Consider the following 22,840-nt stretch of genomic DNA (forward strand, 5'->3'; position numbering starts at 1 on the left):
AAACGGGAAAAAAAAGTGAGATAAAGTTGAGGCGAAAGAGTACAACAGGGGTCGCCACCATCCCCTGCCGGAGCCTCGTGGAGCTTTTAGGTGCTTTCACTCAATAAACATACACAACGCCCGGTCTGGGAATCGAAACCGCGATCCTCCAACCGCGAGTCCGCTGCCCTAACCACTGGGCTATTGCGCCCCCCATTATTATTATTAATAATATCACTATTATTATTTAAAAGTAGTTTTGCTTCGGCCGTATGCGACTTAAGACTTTCATACGCTCCTTATACGGAAACGTCCATTCTTAACACAACCAAACTTTCTTACCACGACCACCCCCTATCACTACGTTTACATCGCCAAAAAATATTTCATCTCTACGTAATAATCCCTCGCAAATTTCACAAAAATAAACTCACCCACCCACCGCAACCGCCTTGGGTCTTATCGCTGAAAATCTCTGTGAAAAACAAACAAATATTTTCATTGCATTCTTTTACGAGAAAACGAACAAACAATTTTCTCTTTTATTCAACAATTAAGTTTTTAAAATCCTTAATATATTTAAATTCCTCCAACGTGGGTTATCTGCGCAGATCAGAACAAAATCTCAAATATTTAATCATTTTGCGATCTTTGCGTATGTTTTCCTCGTGTTATCTGTTCAAAGTATATCTTTGTTTTCGACGAAAGATACTTGAGGTTAATACAGGAAAACAACTCAAATATTTTTTCTTATTTATCAAGTATTACGTTTGACTAATGTGGGCGTTTGTGATCATTCTGTAGTGAATCTTGCATGCATGAAGTGGATTCGATCCACCACAGTCAAATTTAAATTAACACTGCAACAGAACTTTTCCCACGGTGGAACAGGGTTTTTTTTCTCTGACAGCAGTTTTACATTTTCCAGATGCCTTTAGCTAGGCCGAATAATGCCTTCCCCACCACTTGACACCTTTCTAACCTCTTCTATACTTCACCAAAAGCTAGAATAGAGATAACAAGACCACCAACTAAATCTATTGTTCTCAATGATATATCTATCCTTCTGGATCTTAATAAAAGCAAGCACATCTCAAGCAAAAATCAGTCAGTCACCACTCTGTGATGACTCAACGTGGTCTGGCTGACCAACATTGGTCAGAGGGAGAAATGAAGTTTACTGCCAGCAACTGTCAGACAACACTCTACAATTCTTTCTAGCTCTAATTCTGTTCTCTTACAACATCATTCTCTCTCTGTGTTTACTACTAAACAATGAAGAGGACACAAACACAAACTTTACTTTGCATGCTTTTGGATGTATCAAAACCTGCCCATCGAGACAAGGTATTTATAACGTAACGGTAAATAAATACTTTCTTAAAACTTCATGCATTATTCATCTTTCTCATCTTACAACATGCAATTATGACAACAAAACTCTTATCGTCACAACAACTGACTACGACATCATCAATATCATATTGTTTACAAATCAATTTCTCCCGTTTCAACTAAAATTCGATACCGTTACAATTCCATGCTGACATGGTTTGGACGGTTTGATAATAACTGGTCTACAGGCACGCACGATTAAGAATGCTCAGTTGGAGACGGTTGCAAGCGACGAGTCTATATGCAAGGGCAACTACATTTTTATCAGGTCATCCCATAAGTTCTGTCCGAATTTTGAATACAGAAAACAAGAGATCAAATGTTATATTTAATTGAAAGTTAATCATCAATTAACTTTCCCTGATTATCTATGACTTCCTTCCATCTATTTACAAGCTTTTTAATTCCAACAATGTAAAATTCTTTTGGTTTTAAAGCGAAGAACTCTGAAATGTCAGTTTTGACCTCGTCCTTGCTTGCGAAAATTATGCCCCCCAAATGATTCTGTAAACTACGAAACAAATGGTAGTCTGAAGGAGAAAGGTTAGGAGAATAAGGTATAAGGTAGATGAGGAATTTTTCCCAACCAAGCTCTTCGATCTTCTGTGATGTGATCTTTGCACTGTGGGGTCGCGCATTGTCCTGATGAAGCATCAATCCTTTTCGATTCACTAAAGTGGGTCCTTATTTCTTCAACGCCTGGTTCAAACTCTCTAATTGCTGACAGTAGACTTGAGCATTGATTGTTGCATTAGGTGGTAACAATTCAGAGTGAATTACTCCTTTGTAATCCCACCAGATAGAGAGAAGAACCTTTTTCCCATGAAGTTCCCTTCTCGGTTGTGGTTGCGCTTTTTCCCTTTTACCAAGCCACTGTTTACGACGTTTAACATTTCGATAGAAGATCCATTTTTCTTCACCAGTCACAATTCTATCCAAAAAGGGTGAAATGAGTTGGCGAGAATTGAGAGAAGAGCAGATGTCAACTCGGGATTTGCAGTTGCTTTCGGACAATTCATGAGGCACACATTTTCCAAGATTAGGAACCTTTCCAAGTTGTTGAAGATGACGATGAACAGTTGTATGGTTTGAACTAAGATTTATTGTCAATTCTTCAACTGATAATTCAGGATTTTCTTTAAGTAATGCCTCAAGGAGCTTATCATCTAACTCAACTGAACGTCCTGTTCGATCTTCATCTTCAAGGCTGAAATCTCTACTTCTGAATTTTGCAAACCATCTTCTGCAAGTTCTTTCATTCAAGCATTCTTTCCCATAAACTGAGTGTATGTTTCGAGTCGCTTCGACTGCAGAGTTTCTATTTTTGTACTCATAAAGCATTATGTGCCTTAAATACACTTTGGATACTTCCATGTTAGAAAGGGTTTTAATCAAAGAAATTTTAATTCTATTATTCTGTAAAATATTTCATTAGTTTAAATGTACACAAACGCATAAACAGGTATAATTACCAATACAGGTATATGTATCATACATCAAAATGAAGCTGGTCCTCTGTGGATCACATCCCTACTTCGCAACACAGTCACCATTTCTCTCAATAGCAAATGTTTGCCTCCCAAACCCTCTTTCGTGGGGCCAAAGAGATGATAGTCTGAAGGCGCTAAAATAAGCTGGTCCTCTGTGGATCACATCCCTATTTCTCAACATAGTCACCATTTCTCTCAAAAGCAATGTTCCACCTTCGAATGAGAGCATGTGCGAGGGTGAGTCAAAAAGTAATGCCATTTTGTTTAGGACAGGTATAATTACCAACACAGGAACGTTGATGGGCATTTGGCCAAAGAGGTAAGTGTTTGTCTCTAATCCTTTCGCTCGAGTCCACTACACACATTCTTTCACCATGGCCAGCAGTACGATGAAAACTGCCTTGCCTTCCCGGTTGAGGGTGGAGCAATTTCCACGATAGACTCGGCCGACAGGCGGACTCGTCCCACACGTGACAGCAGCCGTTCGGCATGAGCCCACAGATCCGAAATGGTTGGACACTGCATGAGTGCGTGCAGAACGGTTTTGTCGCTCTGCCCGCATCTCGGGCAAGTCAATCTGGTGTGTCTCGAACCGTGCCTGTAGAACTTAACCCGAACAGGTAATGCTTCTCAATAGCACTGCCAGGCCAGGGATCTTTGGTGATTGTCCATAAGTCCCGACCCGAATGTTGTCCTGAATAGGCGGGTCGGGTGTTCCTCGTCGACGCCCAGATTCTACCCGAGAACGTCGTCGCACCTCCCTTCCACTAATCCTCTATAGAATGCCTTTGTTGTAATGAAGTCGCACAAGTTTGGTCCCGGACGGCAGAGTTGCTTGAGAGCAACGCGACACTCGCGGTGCCATTCGCCAAGACTCGGTCTCTGTTTGATCCACGATTGTAGTTCGACCAAGGAGACGAGCTGTGGGAAAGCGCGTCGCACAAACGTCGACTACACATGTCGACCGTCGTCTATGAAGCGCCGGAGATGTCGCAGTCTCAGCGTATGTCTACGCATCATCAACCACGGCATGCTTAGCCCTCTTTTTAGCGGGTGTTGACAGCAAATGGATCGCCTAACCATCGGAATGCTTCCTTTCCACAGGAAGCGGAAGAGTATGCGTTCCAGTTTGGTGATGGTAAGGTTGGGACAAGGCACGACGGTCAGACGATAATCGATGACGGATGCGATGTACGCGTTCACCACCTCCGCCCGACCTTTTAGGGATAGCTTCCACTCGGCCCATTGCTGATTGAGAGTGGCCACCCTAGTCGTTATTTCGCCCCAGTTCTTCTCCACTTGGAGGTCCGGACCGAACCAGACCCCGAGCAATTTAACCGGTCCGTCGGTCCAGCGTCCCACAATAGAGACGCCGTTGGACGCCATGGGCTTGCTTCTCCAGGTGCCGAGCCGCAAGTCCACTGACTTTTCCCGGTTAATTTTTGCTCCCGTTACTGCTTCGTATTCTTTTAGTGTCTCGCCGACCAGCTCGATGTGCTTGTGGTTCGACATTATGACGGTGACGTCGTCCGCGTATACAGACACGCTCCTCCCGCATCCCAGCTCTCGTGGGATACCCCTCAGAGTCGCCGGTTTCCGCAGTAGTGGCTCCAGAGTCAATACATACAGAAGCCATGAGAGGGGGAAACCTTGACGAACCGAACGCATGATGTTAAAAGGTCTGGATAGATGACAATTTACGCGAACTACTGAGCGGATGCCGCTGTATAAGGCAGCGATCCAACCGCGGAATATGGGGCCGAAACCAGCCGCTTTAAGGACAGCCGCCAAGTAGTGATGGTCTACCCTATCGAAAGCTTTTGATTGATCCAAATTGATCAGCCCTCCACCCATTCCAAGTTCGTTAACTACCCTGTCTATGATGTAGCGCAAAAGATGGAGGTTGTCATGGATACTCCTACTCGCCACGACGCACGTTTGCGCCTTGTCGACTAGTTTCTCGATGACAAGCGCCAACATCTCGGCTAACATCTTGGCCAAAATTTTCAAATCTGCGTTGAGCAGAGTGATGGGCCTGAAGGTATCTATGACGTCCCCTTGTTTAGATCTTTCTTTAGCAGTACCACTGCTCCTCGCTTTACAAAGGCGGGGATACTCCCGTTTTGCTGCTAGTTGCAGTAGACAGTTGCCAAGACGTCTCCACACAAGTCTGGCATATGAGAATAAAGTTCGTAGGGCAGACCATCCAAACCTGGTGACTTGTCTGTCGCGCAGCCTGCCATCGCATCCCGTATGTCCGCGGCTATCGTGGGTCTTTCACAACACTTCGCCCTTCTTGCTGAGAGTCGTAGCAGGCCATGCAGGTAGGCACTAAAGTCCACTCTGTGTTCAGACCCACCAGTTGTCCCGAACAGTCGGGCAAAGTGTTGTTGAAAGACCTCACACATCCTTTCGGGCTCGAGTAATTCGCGCCCCTGTTCATCTGTAAGTGACCTAATGGTGACTCTGTTGCCTCGTTGTGCCTCCGCCACTCGGGCCTCTCGGGCGGCTCCAACTTCTTCGTTCCTCAGAGCACGCATCCTAGCTCTGACAACGCATCCTTCGTATTTGGCGTTGAAGTGTTGGTCGAGAGCCAACCTCGCTGCCAGTACGTTGGACGCGATGTCAATTTTAAGTGCTTCTTCTAAATTCTTAACTAAGTCTCCCTCTATTCTATTTCGGTCTAATGCTAGGGCCTTACTGTACCTAACCGATTCTGCTTTAATTGCTTTCTTTAATACACACCACCATCTGTTGTTGATGACGGCACCCGTTGATGCTCTCTTGACTAATGTGCTAATCCGGTCCCGGTAAGCCTGGCGTGCCGTGAAAGACGCGTTCAGCTTCCAGTAACCGGGACCCTGCCTATGTGTCCTATCTAAGTCAAATGTAGTAGTCGCAAATTTGAGGTCTGTGTGGCTGACTATATGGAATTGTGGACAACCTACACTATCCTTATCCACTGTCCTACAGAATACTCTATCTAAGTACGATCTGGATGACCCGATGCGGTTGCTCCATGTCCACATTGGCAGATTCGGGTGGTCCAGTCGGTACCTGTCAGACAGTTGGAAACGTCTGAGCAGGTCTTTGAGGCATTTTCATACCCTCCTATTATTATCTCTGCCCACGTAGGCTAGATGCGTGTCCAGGGTGGCGTTCCAATCCCCCACTAAAAGTAAAGGTCGAGACGTACCCAGGAAAACCTCTAGACGTCGAAAGAAATCTGGCCGGCCTGTTAAGGACGGTGCATAACCTGTTATCAGTCGAAAAGCACAATCATTGCTGCCATCGACATCCAAGACGACCAGCCTACCCTCTGGGTCTAGGAAAATTGCTCTTACTTTGAGGTCCAGACTCTTCCGAAGAAGCACCGCGGTGCCACCTCCGCCCATTATCGGCAGACACGGAGAAAAATAAATGTCGAAATGTCCGCCGAACATGTGCTGGAGTGCTCGCGGGCTGTGGAGTCTGGTCTCGCTGATGGCTATGATATGCAGATTTTGTGACTTGAAGTCGTTTAAGAGGTAGCCTTGTTTCTAAGGCGATCCTAAGCCATGTTCACTTATACTGCTTATTTTGAGCATGTTGCTATCGAAAGTTGTGTTTTACATACGAAAGGAAGACGAAAGAGAAAGAGAGAGAGAGAGAGGGAGAGAGAGAGAGAGAGAGAGAGAGAGAGGGAGAGAGAGAGAGGGAGAGGGAGGGCGAGAGAGAGAGAGAGAGAGAGTCACTTAATGTCCGAAAGTTCTTTGTTCTTCAACTCACAATCTTCCCCAGAAGGTTTTGTATAGTTTTTAACACAGGTATTTTTGAAATCTCCCAACTGCATCAGGGTAGAGAGATTTCAGGGTGCTGTGTGTGTTCTGTGTTTTGTGTATGATTTTAATGTGTTGTGCGTGGGTGATTCTTTGTTTCGGTATCATTTTCGGTTGTGTTGGTGCTTGACCTAATGAATTCCATTAGGTCGGGGTTGTTGATGTCAACATTGTTGCGGGGTTTGGTGTTGGTCTGTTTGTGTTGATGCTTTTGTTTTCTGCAGGTGTTTTGGTTTCCGAAATGGTAAACCTCCCTGCTTTGTTTGTCTCCTTCTCTATTCTTTTGTCCCCTCTTTTTCTCCCCCCCCCCCCCACTGTGGCCCCTTACCAATCCTCCGACATGTCGTCTTCATCTGACGACATATCGGAGGAGGAATCAGAAGGTGGGATGGGGGAATGTATTGGGGGTCTATTTCTAAGTGTGTTGACTGTTATTGGTGTTGGTGCTGGTTGGTGACAGTTTGGGTGTCGTGTATGGGGCTTTGGGTTTTCTCTTCCTCCTTTGAAGTTGTTATTGTTGTTGTTGTTGGTGGTGGTGGTGGTGGGGTGGTGGTGGTGATGGTGTTGTTTCTGTTCTTGGTGGCGCTGGTGGTGGTGGTGTTTGGTTGGGGCTGACTTGTTGGTTGCTGATGTTCCTTCATTTGTTTATATAATTGTTTAATTAGTTGTGCATATGGCGGTGTGGGTAGCAGTGCTGGTTTTTTATAGATAGAGAGATAGATCGACAGACAGACAGACAGACAGACAGACAGATAGATAGATAGATAGATAGATAGATAGATAGATAGATAGATAGATAGATAGATAGATAGATAGATAGATAGATAGATAGATCATCAACTACGGCATGTCCAGCCCTCCTTTCAGCGGGTGTTGACAGCAAACGGATCGCCTGACAATCGAAACGTTTCCTTCCCACAAGAAGCGGAAGAGAATGCGCTCCAGTTTGGTGACGGTGGGGTCGGGACAAGGCACGACCGTCAGGCGGTAATTGATGACGGACCCGATGTACGCGTTCGCCACCTCCGCCCGACCTTTTAGGGACAGCTTCCTCTCGGCTCATAGCCTGCAGAGAGTGTCCACCCTACGCGTTATCTCGTCCAAGTTCTTCTCCGTTTGCAGGTCTGGACCGAACCAGACTCCGAGCAAATTGACCGGCCCGTCCGTCCAGCGTCCCACTACTGAGTCGCTGGTGGACGGCATGGGCTTGCTTCTCCAGGTGCCCAGCCGCAAGCCCACCGACTTTTCTCGGTTGATTTTCGCTCCTGTCACCGCTTCGTAGTTTTTCAGTGTCTCGCCGACCTGCTCGATGTGCTCGTGGCTAGACACTATGACGGTGACGTCGTCCGCGTATGCGGACACGCTCGTCCCGCACCCCAGTTCTCGCGGGATGCCCCTCAGCGTCGCCAGCTTCCGCAGTAGTGGCTCGAGAGTCAACATGTACAGAAGCTACGAGAGGGGGCATCCCTGACGGACCGAACGTGCAATGTCGAAAGGTCTCGATAGATGTCCATTCATGCGAATTACCGAACGGATGCCTCTGTACAAAGCAGCCATCCAGTCGCGGAAAACGGTACCGAAGCCGGCCGCTGTGAGGACAGCTTCCATGTATCGATGGTCTACTCTATCGAAAGCTTTCGATTGATCCAAATTGATCAGGGCCCCACCCATGCCAGGTTCCTTGACTACCCTGTCTATGATGTAGCGCCTCATAGATAGACAGACAGACAGACAGACAGGCAGGCAGGCAGGTAGGCAGGCAGACAGAAAGATAGATAGACCTACGTCGCTTGAAGCTCTTCTTGGCATCAATTGGTTAAGAGTTATCTCCCCTTCATTGAAACTGATTTCTTCATTGAAAACGAAAGCGGGACGTCCCGCGGTCAATCGGCGTCGATCATTCAAATATATTTAAAGATATTTAAATATATTTAAATATATGTAAACCTCAAAACGGCCCAGAGCGACATTTTGTTAATTAATCATGCTCTTAATTAACTTATTAAGTAAAATACCTCGACATTTCGCTTTCGATCGATCTTTTATCAGGCAGAATGTCACCTTAGGTTTAACAAGGAAAGCTTCTCTGAGGTAGGTTTATTTCCCATTTTGTCCCCGAAGCGGACCCTTTCGATGTGTATTTAACTTGTTTTGTTTTTTTTAATATAGACATTTAGGGACCAGTAGTCCCTAAATGTGTTCATATTTCGCTGATATCCTTTCAAAACTTCCGTTTGTGTTGTATCAACAGCAACGGTAGGCGAATGCGTGTGACCCCTTCGTCTTCGTTCCCTCGTAATTTCCAGAAAAATGGATATTTTTTAATGAAATCGTGTAAAAATGTGCTACAGATTGTGTAGATTCTGCTTATATTGAAGTATATGGGGAAATGGATTTTTCGAGGGTGATTTAAGGATGAAGTCAGCAGGGTACACAATCGTAGAAATGCCCATGACTTTTCTATAGATATGTGACCTCTTCATCTTCGTTTCCTCATTGCTTCCAGAAAAATGGATATTTTAAAATGAAACCCTCTCAAAATGTGCTTCAGATTGTGTAGATTCTGATTATATCAGGGTATGTGGTAAAAAGGATTTTTCGAGGGTTGTTTAAGGATGAAGTCGGCGGGGTATACAATCGCCGAAGTGCCAATTTCTTTTCTATAAATGTATGACCTCTGCGAATTTGTTTCCTCATAGCTTCCAGATTTTTAAATGAAATCGTGTAAAAATCTCCTTCAGATTGTGTAGATTCTGATTATATCAGGGTATATGGTGATAAGGATTTTTCGAGGGCGGTTTAAGGATGAAGTCCGCCTTATATACAATCGTCGAAATGATAAATGTATGACCCCGGCGAATTTGTTTCCTCATAACTTGCAGAAAAATGGATCTTTTTAAATGAAGTTTTCTACAAATATGCCTGAGATGATGTAGATTTTGGCTATATCGATATATATATCGAAAAGATTTTTTTTCTTCCGAAGGTGAGATAAATTTCGTAATATTCACACGAGGCGGTTGTCTTTCCTCGTAACTATATGAAAAATTGGTGATTTTTAAATGAAACCTTTCGAAATAACTTTCACATTGTGAAGATTACAGTTATATCGGAATTTAACACAACAAACAAACATCCGTGGATTCATATACAAAAACTAACACACGTCACAAAATGAAATTCCGAAATAAAATTGTGATACGTCTCTGTTTGTATGTCTAACCCCTGTTCTACTTTCCCCATCAAATCCCGATATAATCGTAATTTATACACCCTCAAAAATATCTGTAGAAAATTTCATTCAAAAATACCCCTTTTTCTGGAAGTTATGAGGTAAGAAAATTTAAATTTTACAAACAAATTTTTTCTCAGAATCGCCATTTTCGATTACACACACACACACACACACACACACACACACACACATATATATATATTATATATATATATATATATATATATATATATACACACACGACAGGCTTCGTTCAGTTTCCATCTACCAAATCCACTCACAAGCTTTGGTCGGCCCGAGGCTATAGTAGAAGACACCTGGCCAAGCTACCACGCAGTGGGACTGAACCCAGAACCATGTGGTTGTTAAGCAAGCTACTTACTGCGCAGCTACTCCTGAAATCGAATTCGATCAAAAACCAATGGAAATTGTAGTTGTGATACCAGTGCTGGTGGCACGTAAAAGAACCATCAGAAGATGGCCATTACTTACCACACACCCACTCCTACGCCTTACATTATATTATCAGTTTTGTGAGATTTGGCTGTTATTTCTAGCATCTGTATAGCCTGCTTGAAGGCCTGAGGTTATAAATAGTTAATTGGCCCTTTTCGTCTATGTAGACAGTCAATTTTGCTTAGAGGTCGCTTAATTAAAAAACAGGGGATCCCTTTCCTGCAGCTTCTTTCATGGAAGATGTGTAGCGTGACGCAAGAAGGACAGCACCGTTTTGTACGAGATATCACTGGCGGCCATTGCCAGGTCTGAGACAAGAGCGATGTCTTGCCTACAACCATGTTTGCCATGCACGAAACCACAGCGAGACTCTTGTGGACAACATTCATTTAAGGAGGTGTATTAAGCAACCCACTCTTTTCTCTCGTGTTGGCACGGTGAACAACACCACAACCCAGCAGCTCACAGTGGTTTCTTAACCCGCTCTAACTTTGCCCCTTATCTCCAGATTTAATGTACCTCTCGCGAACGGAGCTAGTGAACTACGCATTGACATACAGACGGTTGCTGAGAGCAAACTTCCATGAAATGAGAACCAAATAAGCAACTATTGAATCGAAATCAAATCAAATCAAATTTTCAAATTCGATTACTGGCATCCGTGCCAGTGGAGCACTAAAGGCACCATCTGAGCATCTTCGCTGCCAGAGCAGCTGTGACTGGCTTATGTGCCTGTGGCACATAAAAATCACCATTTGAGCTTGGTCGTTACCAGCGTTGCCTTACTGTCACTTGTGCTGGTGGCACGTGACAAAACATTCGAGCAAGGTAGTTGCCAGTACCGCCGGACTGGCCCTCATGCCAGTGGCACATAAAACAACCCACTACACTCTCGGAGTGGTTGGGCTAGGAAGGGCATCCAGCTGTAGAAACTCTGCCAGATCAAGATTGGAGCCTGGTGCAGCCATCTGGATCACCAGTCCTAAATCATATCGTCCAACCCATGCCAGCATGGAAAGGGAACGTTAAGATAATAATGATAATATAATATCATCATCATCATCATCATCGTTTAACGTCCGTTCTCCATGCTAGCATGAAATAGAAAAAAAAATCTATCTTTATTCTTCTTTTGCTGGTGTCTCAAATTTAGGTTAAATTAGTGTTTCTCAAAGGGGAGGCCTATGGGATGGGGGCGGACAAGTTGTTTTGAGAAAATTTAGTTTAAATGTTCAACAACTCAGTACCGTCCATTGGACGGGGGTGCGTTTTGCTCATATATATATATAAGTGTATATTTATATATATGTATGTATAATATAATCAACATCATCGTCGTTTAATGTCTGTTTTCCATGCTAGCATGGGTTGGACGATTTGACTGAGGACTTGCGAACCAGATGGCTGCACCAGGCTCCAGTCTGATCTGGCAGAGTTTCTACAGCTGGATGCCCTTCCTAACGCCAACCACTCTGAGAGTGTAGTGGCTGCTTTTATGTGCCACCGACACGAGGTCCAGTCAGGCTGTACTGGCAATGGCCACACTCAAATGGTGTTTTTATGTGCCACCTGCACAGGAGCCAGTCCAGCAGCACTGGCAGTGACCTCGCTTGACTGGTAATGACCATGCTCAGATGGTGCTCATAGCACTCCACCAACACGGATGCCAGTCATCAATTTTGATTTCACTTGCCTCAACAGGTCTTCGCAAGCAGAGTTTAGTGTCCAATGAAGGAAAGGTTGCCAGGTTTTCTCAGTCACAGCATATTTCCAAAGGTCTCATTAACTGGTCATTGCCTCGGTGAGGCTTAATGTTCGATGGTCATGCTTCACCACCTCATCCCAGATTTTCCGGGGTCTACCTATTCCACAGGTTCCCTCAACCGCTAGGGTGTGACACTTTTTCACGCAGCTATCCTCATCCATTCTCACCATATGACCATACCAGCACAGTCATATCTCTTGCACACCACATATGATGCTTCTTAGGTCCAACTTTTCTCTCAGGGCACATACACTATGTCATAGGCCATGTGTTATGGTCTTACTTGGCTTGCCGGGTTTTTTCAAGCACAGCATACTTCCAAAGGTCTTGCTCACTAGTCATTGCCTCGGTGAGGCCTAATGTTTGAAGGTCGTGCTTCACCACCTCATCCCAGATCTTCCTGGGTCTACCTCTTCCACAGGTTCCCTCAACCACTAGGGTGTGACACTTTTTCACACAGTTATCCTCATCCATTCTCACCACATGACCATACCAGCACGGTCATATCTCTTGCACACCACATCTGATGCTTCTTCGGTCCAACTTTTCTCTCAGGGTACTTACACTCTGTCGTGTATGCACACTGACATTACACATCCATCGGAGCATAATGGCTTCATTCCTTGCGAGCTTATGCATGTCCTCAACAAGAGTTAAGGAATGGAGTCAATGAGATCCGTCTAAATATGTTTCATAGCAACAAGCAATAAAAAACATTACCTTTTTCCCTTCATCAGTGTCAGTATACCCAGACATAAATATAGATTGGAATACGGTTTCTATTTTCTTCCTATCCCCCATAGATACCGAGAAAATCGATTAAAACATTTTGTAATGGAATTCCCCTGTTTGATCCACCATTAAAACAACCAGTTGCTCACACAGCCAGCATATACCATTTCGCTAGCAACAAGGGGAGTACAGGATGACAGTCAGCCAAAACTTTCACTATGCTGTCTCTCTTCTTTCACCTCTGTGGGGTTAATAATCTTAATCTTTAGTTACAGTTTCTCATTCAAACTACATAATAGGTAGAGTTGTCGGAGTAAGACAGTAGGGTGTTTTGAGGGAGATTTGCCTGCTACTTTTGCCAGGTCTAGCTACCTTGTAGAGGTCTGAACTTAAGTTTCATTCACATATTTGCATTTCAAAAATTTCACATAATCTTTTCCATAAATCAACTATAGTAAAAATACGCATACACATCCATATCTTTCAATTACTGCTCTCGGCAAATAAAATTTTTACGGATACAACTGCTTACAAAAATAGGGATTAATGTATAATTTCTTTCTATGTTCATAATTAAATCAATGTAGGTAGTGAAACATGGGCCGTGACTGCAGAGGACATGTGTCAGCTCAAAATAAATGAAGCTAGCATGATCCACTGGATGTGTAATGTCAGTGTGCACGCACAATAGAGTGTAAGCATCCTGAGAGAAATGCTGGACATAAGAAGCATTGGATGTGGCATGCAAGAGAGACGTCTGTGCTGGTATGGTCATGTACTACGGATGGATGAGGAGAGATGTGTGAAGAAGTGCCACTCCCAAACAGTTGGAAGTATCAGGTGGAGAGGTAGACCCAAGAAGACATGGGATGAGGTAGTCAAGCATGACCTTCGAACGCTGGACCTCACAGAGGCAATGACAAAAAACCGAGATTTCTGGAGATACGCTGTGACTGCGAAGACCCAACAAATAACATGAGTTCATGGCTGTTTCCTGCACAAGCTTCACATAGAAGCCCCAGCCCATCCAAAGTACCTTGGATTGCAGAACGGCCTGCTGTGCTTACCTTGAATTGTAGGGCGACCTGCTGTGCTTGAGGAGCCCTATTGAGTCGAGTACATCAACATCAAAAAATCAAATGGAAATTGTAGTTGGATACCTGTGCCAGTGGCACGTAAAAAGCACCCACTACACTCATGGAGTGGTTGGCGTTATGAAGAGCATCCAGCTGTAGAAACACTGCTAGATCAGACTGGGCCTGATGCAGCCTCCTGGCTTCCCAGACCCCAGTCGAACCATCCAACCCATGCTAGCATGGAAAACGGACGTTAAACGATGTTGATGATGATGTTTTAATGATTAGGCAGAGGTCCAATTGAATAGCTCTCAGAAACAGACTATGTACAAATTCGTTCTTCACAACTCCTGAAGCTGTTTTCTGACAGAGTGGGAGAGTCAGGAAATTTTCATACAGCTGGAGGTTACAGTCGAAGCAGGGGACCCGAAATGATAAGATTCAGAAATGCTGTTATAGATATTCTTTTCAATTAATCATGCATTATCTCATATCTTTGAATTTTGATGACGTGATTGTATCTGGATGTTTTGCGTTCTTGTCCCATTTGTATTTTATATATATATATCTGTATATATATATAAAAGGCATGATGTGTATGTGAATGTAAATATGCACGTCCACAAATTAGCACGCATGTCGCTCAAATTTTAGGAGGACATTCGTCACGACCCTAGCTGTATTTTCGTCAAATTATTTTCCCCCGAGGCAGCAGCAAATAACGGTAAAAATAATTTTGAGCCATAACTTTTAAACATTTTTCAAGTCAAAGAAATACGCCATTTGCAAATATGAGTTAAGTCCCCTTCCAGCGACGGTGTAAAGAGAGGGAGAACAGATTTTTTAAATTTCGTAGGGGTTGTTATGTATGTATGTATGTGTGTGTGTGTGTTGCCTGAGACACGCTCCTTCGCAAACGATCAACTATTATTTTGTAAACAATGTTTCAAAAATAGGTGTATGTACGTATCTGTTTGTGTGTGTGTCTTGCCCATATATTACATACTTAGTTGTGATCTGAACATAACCGCTGCTCACACAGAGGATCGGGGGCCCTTTTGGGCATTCTATTTTCCTTGCTGGAAGGGTTTCCAACCCATGGCCAAAGGTGGGTTAGATGATGGGTGTGGTGTATTGAAAGGGCTGGTATATGCAACCTGATCACCTCTGCTGATCAAACTCCCAACCCATATGCTCCCGTCACAACACTGATTTTGCAGAACTGGGTTGGGTGTGAAAACCAACTTTAAAGTATAAATTTAGATGGTTTTGAATCAGCAATATTGTATTCGGTTAAGTCCTATTTGAGGTGAAAAATCAATAAACTGATTCCTTATGGGGTTTTCTATTTAATCAGGATTTTTAAAAAATCAACAAACCAATTCCTTATCGGACTTTCCACTAAAATTGGTTACACCCCACTCTCAGCCATAACTTTTACCAATATTTCGTTCAAACTTGATGCCAGCATTACTGAGGACTCGTGAGATCTTTGAATGCTTTAATTTCTCCAAAAATGGAAAAAAAAAATCAATGAGTGGAAAAAATCGATAAACCGATTCCTTATGGAATCTCCCAATCAAATTGGGACTTAAGGAAAGGGGTCAATAGGATCCATCTAAATGTTTCATAGCAACAAGTGATAAAAACATTACTTTTTTGCCTTCATCAGCATCGGTATACCCAGGCATAAATATACGAGCGGCCACAGAGTTGCGTCTTCGCTTAGCTTATACCCTTCAAAACTTACAGATATTTGCTGCGAAGTAGAATTCATATCCTCTTATAGCTATGTGCAGTGTGTTACAGATCTAGTCCGCAGTTAATACAGTTTTGATCAAGGGGTTTTCTTTTATTCTTTTACTTGTTTCAGTCATCTGACTGCGACCATGCTGGAACACCACCTTTAGTCGAACAAATCAATCCCAGGACTTACTCTTTGTAAGCCTGGTACTTATTCTATCGGTCTCCTTTCACCGAACCGCTAAGTTACGGGGATGTCAACACACCAACATCGGTTGTCAAGCGATGGTGGGAGAACAAACACACATACACATATATATACAATGGGCTTCTTTCAGTTTCCGTCTACCAAATCCACTCACAAGGCTTTGGTTGGCCCAAGGCTATAGTAGAAGACACTTGCCCAAGGTGCCACGCAGTGGGACTGAACCCGGAGCTATGTGGTTGGTAAGTAAGTTACTTTAATTATTATACCAATATCTATAAAGCTGAAATGCGAAAAAGTTGTTTGAATTCTTGGTTATTTGTCTCATTTTGGGATGGGAACAGTTTAAGGGGCGGTTGATGGGGTCAGATTGGCACCAAAATTTACACTGGTGGGGTGGTAAAATAGGATGGGCAATGGTGTGAGGAGGGTTGCAAGTCACTTGGGGCTACCGTTTGGTTGTCATGTTGAGAAATATAGGAAAAATTGAGTTTTATGGGATAGACAGGTTGCGCTGTTTGAATAATGGTGGCTTTTTGTGTTGCTGCAGGGGCTAGAGGCTGTTATCTTTAATTGTGGGTGTAAAAATTTGGAGGATTTTGGAAAGGAGGGGTAAAATTTTTCAACTTTTAAAAAGAGTACATTTTTGCCCTATTTTTAGATTTTACTTTTTTCTGTTTGCATTATTTGGTTGACATGGGTAAAAATGGCATTGTGTTAAAGACCAAAATTTTAGCTTTCATTTGCATCACAAACCATCAAAATATACCTGTAAAAAGTATCAAATTTCACAATATTCTAAGTAATTTTGAATTATTTTTGTGATTTTACGTGCACGCGTAAGAGAAAGCGAGGGAGAGTCTGAGAGAAAGGAAGAGTAAGAGAGAAACAAAGAGGGAGAATGTGGAGATAAAAAACAGAAAGGAAGCAAAAGAAAGTAACAACCTCAACCTCACCCGTGCGTAGAGCGGGTCACCTTAGGCTAGTATATATATTTAAAACCTTATGTTTTATTTTCAGGTTTGTTTCTGGAAAAACAGTTAAAAAAATAACCAACCATAAGGAATTAGTTTGGCATTTCAGCAAAGCAATTCGAAAGCCACGAATATTCACATTTACAAATAAACCCAGCACTTTGTCTAGACCTTTATTCAATTTTCAAACCCTTCAGCTCTCAGCAGTCGGACTAAGCTCTTTGTACATGTGTAAAAACCTCGTCCTAGATGCGAATTGCGATCCTTGCAGAGTTGTCGAGCAGGCTGTTGAAGAGTATGAAACTGGAAGATTCTGTTTTGACTGGGAGGGCTTCGTTGCTTTGATTTTGCCGGACGGTCTGACCATTCTTGGAGCCATAGCAGTGAGTATATTTCTTTACTCTTTTACTTGTTTCAGTCATCTGAGTGTGGGCATGCTGAAGCACCGCCTTTTTAGTCGAGTAAATCGAATCCCAGGACTTATTCTTTGTAAGCCTAGTGCTTATTCTAGCAGTCTCCTTTTGCCAAACCACCTACGTTATGGGGACGTAAACACACCACCATCGGTTGTCAAGCAATGTTGGGGGGACAAACACAGACACACAAACATATACACACACACATATATACATATATATATATATACACACACACACATATATACGAAGGGCTTTATTCAGTTTCCGTCTACAAAATCCACTCACAAGGCTTTGGTCGGCCCGAGGCTATAGTGGAAGACACTTGCCCAAGGTGCCACGCAGTGGGACTGAACCCGGAACCATGTGGTTGGAAAGCAAGCTACTTACCACAGAGCAACTCCTGCGCCTATATATATATATATATGTATGTGTGTGTGTGTGTGTGTGTGTATGTGTATACGACAGGCTTCTTTTAGTTTCCGTCTACCAAATCCACTGACAAGTCGTTGGTCGGCCCGAGGCTATAGTAGAAGACACTTGCCCAAGGTGCCATGCAGTGGGACTGAACCTGGAACCATGTGGTTGGTAAGCAAGCTACTTTATTTCATAGAAATTTACCATAAAGGCATTACACAGAGTAGCTTGCGGGCTAGACATAAACATTAATGAAGCGGATGATTATGATGAAAAATTATAAAGATGGTAGAAGGCAGAAGGCGCCCCACCCCCACCCTCTGCTTCTCTATAACATTATTTTTTTCCCCAAAAATGCATAAACTGAGGTAATGACCCTCTTACGAAAAATACAATTTCTTGGACCAAAAGTCCAAACAATCAAAATACAGTCTATACACCAATTAGAGGCAATAAACTTCTACACTTCCTCCCCCAGCAAATCTCGTGCAACTTGCAGGCACTGTTTCCACCAAAATCGGGAGTTCCAATGGAGAATTCTGAAAATCTCGCCTCCACACGAGTCGATTACCATATTGCATTGTTTTCTTTCCAGCACCAGCAGAGCCACCTGCGAAGGCCACTCTGAGCTGTCAATGCAATTCGGTTCCCTTAGAATCCAACTGTCCATCTTATTATCTCGACAAAACTGTCGATAGCCCCTCCCTTGAGATAGCAGAACATACATTCCTCACTACCTTTACTAGGAGGGACCTCAACTCCCTCACTTGGTAGCACACATCCCACCGGCGAGGTCATATCCACCCCCCCCCTCCGGTGGCACACATCCCACCGAAGGGGCTTTGGGACATGCCATCACCGGCAATACCCCATTCTTCCTTTTCTTTTTCTTCTTTCCCTTTTACGACGGGAGGGTGGAGTTCCTCCGGCATCTCCAGAGAACCCTACCTCGCCCCTGCTGTCTCAGGATCCATGGGTGGGCAACCATTGTTGTCCCCCTTTTTCCTCTTCTTCCACTTTTTTGAGGAGGTTACCTCCTCCTCAACTTTTTCCTCCACTGGGGGAACAGGGGACACCTCTTCAATTAACTGCTCCAGGACCCTTGCCTGGTCCCGGCGACAGTTTTTCTTGATATGACCCGATTCCAGGCACGGGTGACACTTGTGGGGGCGTCCCTCAACCATCACTGTGTACCTGGAACCGGACATTGTCAAAAAATCTGGTAAAACCAGATCTTTGGCTGATTTGGTCCATAGGGTCAAAATTGCTTTCAACCCCACCCAGTCAGCCACAGGAAGCATTCTGACATTTAAGAGCTTGGCTCCGCTGCCACCCAGACACCGGCGGATAGTATCCTCTATCTACTCTGGCTCAATTCCGGGTGGCAGCCCACACACCCAAGCTCTCGTCAATTTTCGCCCACCGTATGTGGGGAGAAACAAAATCTTCTCCCCTTCGACTGGTTGGCACGCAAACCCTTCTGCCTCCGTAGGGGTGTCAAAAAGAACACACACAGTTCTGTACTTTGCACCCCTACAAATAAATCGAAAAGTTGGCAGGTACTTTGCCAACTCTTCCTCAATGTCAGACTGAGAGAACTCAGCGATGGCTTCAAGGACCCTAGAGTACGTCCTTAACACCACCGTTCTCTCAGTATAATTTTTGAGCCAATCTTTGGGGGTCATAATTCGCCAGTCCAAAGCGGTATTTTTTGTTTCCATTTTTTTTCCAAAACTAAAATAAAAATAAAAGTGTTCAAATAAAAAGTCAATAATATAACACAAAGAAAGAATGGAAAGACAGACGTGAGAAAAAGGAATGAAGGAAAATAGTGCAACTGGCAACAAAATTCTGCTACTTAGGTAATCCACAAGTCGCAGCACAAAAATTGAATTCTCTACCGACCTCACACTCCTTGCCTGAATGGTAAATCCAAAGGTACAGGCACGAACACAGCAAAAAACAGACAAAAATTTTTTCCAAAAACACTATTCTCAATGCAAAATGAGTCTCTTCGCAGAACCACAGGTAGGCAAATGTCTGAAACAGAGTGGAGTCTATTGCTCAACAAAAATTATTAATTACAGAGCAACAAACTCCACTTAGCGCCCCACCCACCCCCACCCCACCCAAATAAAACAAACGCCTACTTGTAGTCGTGCTTCAAATGTTCAATTTTCACGTCACAAGACATGACTTCCAAGCAGCATGAAAAATGTGAACTCTTCTGTCAGTGAGGTAAGCAAGCTACTTACCAGACACCCACTCCTGTGCCTATATATATATATATATATATATACAACGGGTTTCTTTCAGTTTCCGTCTACCAAATCCACTCACAAGGCTTTGGTCAGCCCAAGGCTATAGTAGAAGACACTTGCCCAAGGTGCCACGCAGTGGGACTGAACTCAGAACCATGTGGTTGGTAAGCAAGCTACTAACCACACAGCCACTCCTGTGCCTGTCTATTTGCTTCTTCAACACTCTCACTTTCTCTCTCTCTTCTCCTCCTCCTCCTTAATTCTTTTGTTCCTCTTTTTCTCTCTCTTCTCTTCTCACATGACCAAGAGGCCAGACTGCTAATCCTCTTTTTGCATCTGACTGTGGTCACTGCTACATCGATATTCTTTCCTGTGCTTGTGAAAGTTTTGTATCTCTGCCATAAGACTTCATTTCCACACACGCAAGCTGAATTCAATTCGTCCCCAGTCGAAAGACGCCTGTTGTTATGTCCTGTTATTATTATTATTTTTATTGTATTTTTGTATGTATATTTGTGTAACATCGTCCATTTTTCCATCCTTGTTTTTGTATACATTCAACACTTTTTTCCAAGGAATCTAATGCTCTTAGCTTAGTTTTTCCTTGGGGCCGGCTAGATTGGAGCAATCTCAAGATTAATCAACTGAAATTGCGAGGATGATCAGGTTCTTGACTGAGGATAAAAGGCTTCAAATGATCCGTCCCTGTTTTTGTATTGTCTATCCGGATGTTTTGTTGTCCTTTTTTGTACCATCTAGTTCTCCGGATGCTTTGCATTTTTGTCCCATTTTGTATGTTATATATATATATATATACATACATATATATATATATATATATATATATATACACATATATATATACACATATATATATATACACATATATATATATACACATATATATATACACATATATATATATACATATATATATATACATATATATATATATACATATATACATATATATACATATATATATATATACATATATACATATATATATATATACATATATACATATATATATATATATATATGTATATATATATATATATATATATATATTATATATATAATATACATATGTATGTATATATATATATATTATATATATATATATATATATATGATGGGCTTCTTTCAGTTTCTGTCTACCAAATCCACTCACAAGGCTTTGGTCGGCCCGAGGCTATAGTAGAAGACACTCACCTAAGGTGCTGCACAGTGGGACTGAACCCAGAACCATGTGGTTGGTAATCAAGCTACTTACCACACAGCCACTCCTGCGCCTCCGACAATCTTTCCCGTCAACTTCCAGCAATCTCTCCCTCCTACAGCTGACAGTTTTTACTTTTTTGCAATGGAAAATACACCTTTTGTGGCAGTTATAACGAAATTGCTTCCTTATATCAGAATACTAAGGCGTTTCAATAGAACATTTCTACCCCCCGGGATTTACCGGATACACCAGCTTGTAAATACAAATTCTAATTGTTGTTACTGTTCTTCTCTTTTCCCAGTGTGCTATTGTTGTTGCGATATTAAATATCCAAATCCCTTTAGTTCTTGGCGACCTCGTAAATGGAATATCAAACATCGGAAGAGAAAATGTGAAATCATTTGGCCAACTGGTCAAGGAGCCAGCACGAGAACTTATATGTTGCTATATTCTGCAGGTAATTATAAAGTTTTTTAGTGATTAATAATATTGAGGGTTGAAGTTAAATTTGATGGTTTACAACAGCTGATGGTCCTTAGGTTTTTGCAGGTCCATGCAATAAAATAGTAATTTGGATATTGGCAATAGTGTTTTAAGGGTCCCAGATATAATTTGACCTCAGATGAGATATGTGTAGGCTCAAAAGAAATGAAGCTATTATGATTTGCATTGCACATTCAGTGGATCATTCTAGCTTCATTTCTTTCAAGCCTACGCATGTCTTCAGCCATGACAGCTGAAGACATGTGTAGGCTTGAAAGAAATGAAGCTAGCATGATCCACTGAATGTGCAATGTCAGTGTCCATGCACGACAGAGTGTAAGTGCCCTGAAAGAAATGTTGGGCATAAGAAGCAACGGATGTGGCATGCAGGAGAGACGTTTGTGCTGGTATGGTCATGTACTACGGATGGATGAGGAGAGATGTGTGAAGAAGTGCCACTCCCAAACAGTTGAAGGAATCCAGGGTAGAGGGAGACCCAGGAAGACATGGGATGAGGTGGTCAAGCATGACCTTTGTACATTGGGCTCACAGAGACAATGACAAAAGACCGAGACCTCTGGAGGTATGCTGTGACTGAGAAGACCTGGCAAATAAAGTGAGTTCACATCTGTAACCTACTCCAGTGTCGCATAACCAGTCCACTCAAAAGTACCTTGGATTGTAGGGCGCCGTGCCATGCTTGTGGAGACATATTGAGTCAAGTACATCAACATCAACCATCCGAACGTGGCCGATGATAGTGCTGCCTTGACTGGCTTCCGTGCGGGTGGCACATAAAAAGCACCGCCCGATCGCGGTCAATGCCAGCCTCCTCTGGCCCCTTGTGCCAGTGGAACATAAAAAGCACCCACTACACTCCCAGAGCAGTTGGCATTAGAAAGGGCATCCAGCTGTAGAAACACTGCCAGATCAGATTGGGGCCTCATGCAGCCATCTACCTTCCCAGACCCCAGCACAGCTATCAGGTCATCCCATAAGTTCTGTCCGATTTTACCTTTTTTAAAATTGAATGAAATTTAATAGTATTGTAGAATGTCTAATGGAATTTAAAATTATTTTTATGCATTTGTGTACATTTAAACTAATTAAATATTATTTTACAGAATAATAGAATTAAAATTTCTTTGATTAAAACCCTTTCTAACATGG

The 22,840-nt window shown here is 42.9% G+C and overlaps 1 protein-coding gene across 1 annotated transcript in view; it reads left to right on the forward strand.

Moving 5' to 3' along the window:
• Window positions 1-8,132: 8,132 nt before the first annotated feature.
• LOC115222589 (mitochondrial potassium channel ATP-binding subunit) overlaps window positions 8,133-22,840 on the forward strand; it is a 39,152-nt gene continuing 24,444 nt past the window's right edge. The window contains 3 exon segments of the mRNA XM_029792876.2: window positions 8,133-8,773; window positions 16,915-17,251; window positions 21,489-21,644. Coding sequence (XP_029648736.2) covers window positions 8,667-8,773; window positions 16,915-17,251; window positions 21,489-21,644 — 600 coding nt within the window. The 5' untranslated portion in view covers window positions 8,133-8,666.

This window comes from Octopus sinensis, linkage group LG20, assembly GCF_006345805.1.
Source record: "Octopus sinensis linkage group LG20, ASM634580v1, whole genome shotgun sequence".
NCBI lineage: Eukaryota > Metazoa > Mollusca > Cephalopoda > Octopoda > Octopodidae > Octopus > Octopus sinensis.